Source organism: Puccinia triticina, chromosome 2A (genome assembly GCF_026914185.1).
Source record: "Puccinia triticina chromosome 2A, complete sequence".
NCBI classification, from domain to species: Eukaryota; Fungi; Basidiomycota; class Pucciniomycetes; order Pucciniales; family Pucciniaceae; genus Puccinia; species Puccinia triticina.
Genome location: NC_070559.1, coordinates 5,593,717 through 5,602,625, shown reverse-complemented (window position 1 = coordinate 5,602,625; position 8,909 = coordinate 5,593,717). Strand labels below are relative to the sequence as shown.

The following is an 8,909-nucleotide window of genomic DNA, read 5'->3' as shown; positions in this document are numbered from 1 at the left end:
TGAAGTGATTTTTTGTTTAGCTTGCACCTCTTGCAGCGGTGGGCAGATACGTTCTCCAAATGGATAACTCTGCCGGTAACGTAACCTTTACAGTTACGTTATCTGCTAGTTACAGATATCCAATTTGGAGTTACGATATCTCCTGCAGAAAATGGCCTCCAATCTATCTAGTTAAGTTCCCTGGTTATTTTGAACAAAACCAGTTACGTTACATTTTTTCCCAGATTTGGGTAACTTTGGTGTAACTTTCTGGTAAAGGCCCTGATTTGTGGTTGTTTTTATCAATATAAGCGAGATGTTTGCTCAAGTTGACACTAAACAACCACATAAACTCAGTATGCTGCCAGGAAGCCACATCAAAAGCTGTTCAGAGTGAGGGTTGAACCCACAACTTCAAATGTCACTAACCTGAGAGAGGCAAGCCTTAACCAATAAGCTAAAGACATGATACCAACTTGCTCTTTTTTTCTCTTTACAAAAAGCTCTATATCAAAAAAGTTACGTTACCAAAAACATAAAAAATCAGGTTGAAAAAAAAGTTACTTTACTATACTTTACTGCAAGAATTTTGTACGTTACCAAAATGGCCAATTTGGATAACTAAAAAGATGTTACGTTATCCAATTTCACTGCTGTAACGTAAAGTAACGTATCTGCCCACCGCTGCCTCTCGATGAGCATGAGGGGGAGTACCTTAGATATCTCACAATTTGTAGCCGGGGCAATGTCAGACTTGGCAAGGAGGGCTCTGATGTTCGGATAGTGCTTCAAGACTTCCAGAAGATGTAGGGGTCCATCCAATTGCACAACCGGCACCAATAAGGCATCCAAGAGTGTCACACCCGGTTGGAACTTTGGCATAGCTGAAACGTATTGCTTCGTTCTTAACCATAAGGATTTAACATTTGTTTCTGGATCTGATAAACCAAGCGATCAAAACACCCATCGCGTCAGACTCCAATCTTCTCTCTGGTCTGGAAAGCTTTCCGATATAAGAGGCCCGACCTAATTTGACATTCAACTTGTTCTCAGGCGGCAATGCGATCCGGTAGATTCAAGAGAAACAACGTGTGATGAAGATTAAATTCCAACAGCAAAGCTTTGAGAGGATCATCACGCAACGGAACCTTGAAAACAGGTAAACAGAGTGTTGAATGTCTTTTGGAAGCTTTCAAGTGAGATCAACGAAAAAAAAGCCATGAAGGAACTTACGATAAGGTCCAAGTCCTGCATAACTAATGAGTGGGTCAAATAGATTTCGTTAGGAGACGTGTAAATCACCGGCTTGGTTGACATGGTATGGCCCAGATATTCATCAACTGCGAAATGGATCTCCGCGTCCTCGACATCAACCACTACATAATAACGACCCAGCAAGTGGTTGTATGCTAAAGCAACTGGACGCAAGGGATCGTCGCTGCGAGCGGTCGGAGGTAGTTTTGCCATGGCTGCTTGCAGGGATAGCGCGGGCAAAGAGGGGGTGTGGGCCAGGGTGAGGCAACTGTAGTGACATGGGAAACAGATATTTGACAGATTTGAGTAAGGTGGGACTGCCGGGTGTTGAGAGGTGAAGACAAAGCAAAGGGGAGGGGCCTAGGGCTGTTCTTACCTGATGTTGAGGCCGATGGGCAGAGGACAAAATGTGTTGAAGATGATAACGAGGCAAAGGGCTAGCTGGGTTGTGATGTCTTTGCAACTATCGCGACTGATGAAAAAAAAGTTTGGGTCAGGGCGCAATAGGGTGCAATTCAGGGGAATATGTAGGAAGACAAGGCAAGGGGGAAGGGTCCAAATATGGCCGAGTTTGATCTGGATAGGTTGCGTGCAAGACCATTGTAGTTGACAGCAAGGCTTGGGTGGGGGTGTTTGCAACATGTCTGACAAGAGTTGGGTGGCAACCCGGCGTCTATTTAAGAGGGGAGGGGGAGGTGTGTTTCTCCCCAGGGGATCCGGTTTTTTCCTAGCCCCTCCCTGGAGCTGCCTTAATCAATTGATTAGGCCCTCCTTGAAATCCAATTTGACCGGCCCACTTTTGCTTGTTACTGCAGCACAAGCTGGAGGGTCAATCCGAGGTGCCCCCCGGGGTATTTGGGGATTATTTTCAACGTGTAATATGTCTTTTGCTAATGAACATAGTCAAAACCCATGATCTTGCCTTCCATGATTCTGTGGATTTAATAAACTTGGATAAATTGCCCACAGCTAAGCCCTGTTCACGGCTACACCTCAGGATACTCCCATAGGGAGAAAAGGACTTAGTGGTTGCGCCCACTGAAGTCCCCTCTATAAATAGAGGCCTATTTGGCCCTCAGGAAAAGATCCCCCAGACCATTCACCGCCCATAAACCGTAAGTTTGCCGTGAATATTCTCCTCTGCTACTACTGTAGCCCCTTTTCCCTTTAGACCATCCCCAGCACGCAAACTCCACTGGATTAAACCTTTTAAATATCAAAAATCCATTATTAGCATATTTAAAACTTTATCCTTATAAGTAGTTGCCATAAGACCTCCGCCTCTGTCAAGCAGCCAATCAGTTTAAGCGCTTACCACCCACTTTTTACGCCAAATTTATTCCCTGTAATTAATAATTACATATTATTAATTACATAATAGGGGGGTTCACAATAGGATAAAAATAAAACTTTAGAGCCTATATTAAACCCTTTATGAACGACTTTTTAATTAAAAATGAAGAAGTTTCTCTGATTGTCAAGGGACACTCAATCCTGTACATCTTGCCAATTGTTTAAAAAGTTGTTGATAAAGGCCTTAAAATTGGCTCTAAAGTTTTATTTTTATCCTATTGTGAACCCCCCTAATAAATCCTCCTCTTTTAAAGAGTGTTTAAAACCGTTGTAGTGGCCATATTTACCACGTAAAAAGTTTAGGAATTTACATTACTAGTGTTTACATCAGCACATTTATAGTGCTAGGGCCCAAAACCCTTATTTTTGACGGTTTTTTTGCCCTAAGCTTCATAAACAGAGCTGTCATTTTTGACCAACCTTTTTTTGCCTGTTGCTCTGGCACAGGCTGGAGGGTCAATCTGAGGTGCCCTCTGGGGTGTTTGGGGATTAATTTCAACTTTTATGGGATTTTTGCTAATGAACACAGGCAAAAACTTTGATCTTTCCTTCCGTGTTTCTGTGATTTTAATAAACTTGGATCAATGCCAAAGCTGGGAAAAATGGTGTAACCTGCAATTTTCCTCCCTGCAATACAATATGTAAAAAGTACCTGAACCAGATTTCCCTACCATTTTTACAACGCTGAAACGCTGCGCTGCGCTACAAAAAAGCGGTCTTTTAGCGCGGAGCCGCTGCGCGGTCAGCCAAAAAGTGGTAGTGCAGCGCCAGTCCCGCTGCGCTACCGCTGCAAATAGCAGGGCCCCGCTTTTTCCCTGACCCAAAAAGTGATCGCGCAGCGGGCGGGGCCGCTCCTTTCAGCACGGCGCAGCGGCCACCCAGCGGAGGAGCAATACGCGGCCAGCTCAAAAAGCGGCAGCGCAGCAATGGTTCCGCTGCGCTACCGCTGAAAGTAGCGGGTCCCCGCTTCTTGCCAGACCCAAAAAGTGGTAGCGCAGCAGGCGGGGCCGCTACTTTCAGCGCAGCGCAGCGGCCACCAAAGCCGCTGCGCTTCACGCTGTGCTGCGCTTTTTGAAGCGCAGCGCTTTCACCCTTGATTTTTACCAAGGAATGAAGTTTGAACCATTTAATAATGGTAAATTTTGAAGTTCCATCAGCCATTCATCTGGTACCATGCAATTGCACCTGGCATACTTCACAAAAAAACTTGAATAGGGCCTTAGTGTCAGCTGTTGCTCTCACATAGAGAGCTAGCTGGACAAAACATATAGTAATAAGTTATATTACTATAGACTTAGTACAAAGAATAAAACAAGAGAAAGGGGAATATAAAGATATGCTTTGATTAATTTTGAGTATGATGAGTTTTACTAGTCTATGATAGACTGATTAAGCTGGACTAGCCTAGCCTCGCCGGATAGAGAAGCTATTGGAGGTATATTCTCAAATATTTATGAGAGTTAATTGTTTTTCTTCCGGCTAAAGAGCGCGGTTGGGTTATTACCAATAAACCCAGTAGTAATAATAAATATTTATATTTCAAGATATTGATGATTTATAGATGTGGATAAGAAAGGGTAGGGGAGAAGTTTGAAATTGGGGAAGCAATGAGAATAATGACTTCCGGATAGTCAAGATGATTGACTTACAAGGAATACCCTCGGCGCTATCTCTAACAAGCACGGTTTAAGTTACGAGTCAAGATCTGTAAGATCAATTGAAAGATAACGGTTCAGTTACTATATTCTTCCAAGAGGAAGATACTATATTCAATGCGGATACTAGTTAGAATGGTCTAACAGTAGATTAATTATGTATTCTTATCATAGAAAGAAGTCTAAGTAGTATTCTTACCGAATTTGGATATCTATTGCGAGGATGGAATAATAATTCTGATCTGTTTTTCTCTAAGGAGCGGAGACAAGAATCGCTCCTCTGTCTAGTTGAGGGAGTCTCTCAATGTTCTCTCATTGCTGAACTCGGTGATGCGTTCATCATCTTACAGTATTGGATATTTTCAGGGGTCAGCCTAAATGCACCCCAAAAATTTACTTCATGTACACCAACATTTTGGTGTACCCACATGTGCACCCCAACATTACTGGGGTGCACTTCTGGAGTACCCCAATTTATTGGTGTGCAGACCTGCTTACCCCAAAAACATTGGGGTGCAGGTGTTAAAACCCCCAGACTGCTTCAATTTTTGGGGTGAGATTTAATGTACACCAAATGAAATGGTGTACATAAGTAGCGCACCCCATCAAGGGGAGTTACTCCCCCACCCACCCGCCCGGCTTGTTAGACCTGCACACATCAGTCATTGAGGGGATTAGCACCCCTCAATGACCATTACAGACCGGTCATCAACGGTGCTACTCCCCTCAATGACCAACAGAGACCGGTCATCAAGGGTGCTACTCCCCTGATGACCGGCACAATCAATCATTGAGGGGAGTAGCACCTCTCAATGACAAACACAGACCGGTCATTGAGGGTGCTACTCCCCTCGATGACCGGCACAATCTTTCATTGAGGGGAGTAGCACGTAGCACTCCCCTCAATGACTGGTCTGTGATGGTCATTGAGGGGAGGTGCTACTCCCCTCAATGAACAATTGTGCTGGTCATCGAGGGGAGCAGAACCCTCAATGACTGGTCTGTGATGGTCATTGAGGGGTGCCACTCCCCTCAATGACTGATGTGTAGTCGGGCGAGTGGGTTGTCAGCCTTAGAGTCAACACAGTTGACCTAAAACCGCCTTTTATCTCCATTTTACACCTAAATGTGTTCATATCTTTTTAACCTTAAGACATAAGGCTGTTTAGACTTCATATTCTGTTTTCTCATGCAAGTTTAACTCTAGTTACAACATATCATTTCTTTGTAAATCTACTCTTTCCCTAAGTTCGGTTCGCCCTCAACCCCTCCGCTGTTGCACTTGCGCAGTTTGAGAGGCTCTACTTGGTGGCCCCCCTTTGCATAATGCCTTTAATGCGGCGCTCTGGGGGTCATCCTCTCACCATTTTTCAACCCTGCTAGACAGGGATGGATGATGGGCCACGGTGCATCAGCTTGCTGATGTTAGGTGGCTGGGTGCAGATTATTTCTCTGTTTTTGGTTGTTGTAATATTGTGATTTTTTGTTGTTGATTTTGGCACTTGTAGAGGGAAAACCCTTCATCTTTTTTTTCCTGGAGGTTGTAAAGGGGAAACCCTTGATTTTTTTTTGTGATTTTTGAAGATTTGTAGGGGAAACCCTTGAAGTTTTGTTTTGTGATTCAGAGGCTTTAATAAACTTGTGTTGTTAGAGAAGTCTTGCGGACATGAAATGAAAGAAGCACACGTGATCATACCCAGTCTTGTATCCCAAACTTCTCCACTATGTATCAGACAACACAAGCCAAGTATTGGCCTGTATGCCTTTCTTTCAGCTGGGCAAAGTCCAAGGGCATTGCGTTCACTTTGACGTTGCCAGCGGCCTTGTCCACAAGTTGGTAGACAACAGCCCCTATTATGTCATATCCGTTTGGTGTTTGCCAAGCATCAACACCTAGATAAAGTGCCCCAATGTGGGCCTTATAAATTTGATAAGCAAGAAATTCAGGGGCAGCCAATATTTGTACTTGATATTGATTCATAAATAGAGAGTACTGCCATACCTTTAACTCCTCATGGAGTTTCTCCTGAACACACAAGTATAGTGTATGAATTGCCTGTGAGACCACCTTCCGGTTCGGGAGATTCCTTAGTATGGTTGGGTGGATAATTTTCTTGAGGCAGCCATCTTCCAAGGCTGAAAAAGGTTTTACAACTTCAGCACACCATACAGCACATCGCTGTAAAACCTAGAGCCAGAGGGATAAGAATATTAATATGATAAGAGATAAAGAAAGTTGAAATAGCTCTCACCTCGCGCGGGTCAATTTCACCTGTGCCCATTACACCACAAGCGGCGAGTGTCTTGTTATCTGGATTTTTTTGCTGCTTTGCTAGGCATCAACCTGCATGTGTTAGCAGGTTACTGCAGGATGAGCCGTATGCTGGGCAATTTATTTTCTTATTACACATGGAGAGATTAATAATGATTCAGCCGGCATTAACTTTCTGTTTAAAAATATTAGAATAATTAAAATACTCACATCTTACACTGCCATGCAATCATGTGTCGTTGAAATTTATCTAGATGGCTTGACAACGGGGGTAGTTCATAAGACGCATACGCTGAACTGACTCGATTACAGGAGAGTTTCACCGCGTGTTCTAGAGTGATTCAAGGTTGGTTGGTGAGCTGCTGAAATAGTGAAAAATAATGGGAGAGAGAGAGACATACCTAGACGCTGCTCATCGGTCAATTGGATTCCGGAAGAGTTGCCTTCTTCCTCGCAATCTTCGTCCTTGCAATCTTTGTCCTCGCAATCTTCTGCGTGATCTTCCGCGCGATCTTCCTTTTTGGTGTTGTTGGTTTCATCTTCTTGTGCAGTTGACCTTGTTTGGAGTCTCTTACTTGGTCGGGCCATTCTGTGGGAGTGAGTGGGGCAGCACAGGGATATGGGGATATGTGGGAATATGTCGATTGAACAAAGGGGAACCCGGGTTGGAGATGCTTGCGCAGCTGCAGCTAAAACTAGGTTTGAGATCCTGGGTTGCGCGACGCGGCGCCCAGACAGACACCTGTGCGCGGGTGTGGCAAAAACTACCCGGGTACCGGCCGACATTTTCCCGGAAACTCAGACATCCGCATCCGCACCCGCACCCGCCGGCGGGTACCTGCCAGGTGTGGCAGAATTCTAACAACTTCTGCCTGAGATGACAACCCAGCCCTCTGTCGGCCCCTCCCTGGCCTCCATACTGGCAGAGGGCAGCGGCCGATGGTCATGGGCACTGGCTGATGGGGTAAGAAAGGCACTCCGGTTCAGAATATGTATTGTGGCACGGAAGGGTCTCGTGCACAATGATAATGTATTGATGATGAAAAACCTTGCACTACCTCGGACAGGGATCCGAGGTAGTGCTGATACCGCGACTGCGGCGAGTCTCAGGATGCGTAGCCCCCAAGGCTATAACACCCCCCCTCTCGCCGTAGACACGGTATCACCCCAACCATAACAACAACGGGACAGACAAGCAGGCAGAGAAAAACAAACAACAAAATAACAAAAAAAAAAAAAATCAAGATGACATGATCCTGTTGCGCAGAGAAACAAAACTTCCTTGAGCAACACACTTTGTAAAAATGTCAGCAAGTTGATCTTTTGTACAAACCCATTCCAACATTGTCTTCTTTTGAAATAGAGCTTCGTTGGTAATGTAAAAATCTCTATCAGTGTGGCGCGTTCTCTTGTTAGAAGCGTCATCAGTAGCCACCCTGATTGCAGATTGGTTATCACAAAAGAGAAAACCAACGTAATCCTTGCATAACACATCTCTCAGCAGGTGTCTTACCCAGAGTGTTTGCCTCGTCGCCACCCCCAGCGCCATAAACTCCGCGTGACAGGTGGAGGAAGCCACCGAGACCTGTCTCCTTGATACCCAAAGTGCTGGGCAGTTGAGAAACGTGACGGGTACCTGCCAGGTGTAGCGGATACCATCTCTATCATAAACCAAAGGATTCTGCTCAATCATATCCTTCTTTTTCTGTGGTTTTTGTAAGAAACAAAGCACATAGGTTTCCCTTTAAAGAACCTTGACTATCCAGAAGGAAGCCAAAAAATTGTGGCTGGATTAAACTTGTCTAATCCAGAAGCCCTCCACGTTTCTTTGGTGAGAGGAGGCTGTTGCACTCTCTAGCACAGCTTGGCAGCACTCCCTTAAGGAGGTAGCATTGCCAGTGGAAGTTAGTACCCACCAGAATAACCTTGAATATCTTCCAATCTTGAATCTGCTCAGTTCCTCTCTCCTTCTCTCTCTCTCTAATATTTATAATTTCTTTATTGCAAGATGAAGAAAATGTGGCCGAAGGCCTGAGACTGAAGAAGGGTGAGCTGAAGAAGATCAGGAGCACAGAATGCTCAGGGACTCAGAACAGCAGATCAGAAGTCTCCAGAGGAGCAAGTCTGACTACTATGGGCTCGGAACTAAGTGGGGGTTGGATTTCATGAGAGGACAAATGAAATACATGGAGAAAAAGGGGCCTAAGAGGGGCCTAGGGGGCTAAAGGACCCTGATGGAAAGAAAAGGAACAAAAAGGAAATAAACCCTCTTCTGGGCATGGGGCATAATTCTAACACCCCCCCCTGACTCATGACCAGAGGGGCTGAGGCAAGAGCTAGAGATGACTATCATGAGGTGATTAGAAAAGAAGAAGAAGAAAAAAAAACAGATGGCC

General features: G+C 44.8%; 1 protein-coding gene across 1 annotated transcript; it reads right to left on the bottom strand.

Moving 5' to 3' along the window:
* Positions 1 to 1,028: 1,028 nt before the first annotated feature.
* Positions 1,029 to 1,446, bottom strand: PtA15_2A619 (uncharacterized protein; the record flags this gene model as incomplete). The annotated part of the gene is made up of 2 exons (XM_053166657.1): positions 1,029 to 1,127; positions 1,213 to 1,446. The coding sequence occupies 2 exons, from the start codon at positions 1,444 to 1,446 to the stop codon at positions 1,029 to 1,031; spliced, it is 333 nt and encodes a 110-aa protein (XP_053017857.1).
* Between the last annotated feature and the right edge of the window lie 7,463 nt (positions 1,447 to 8,909).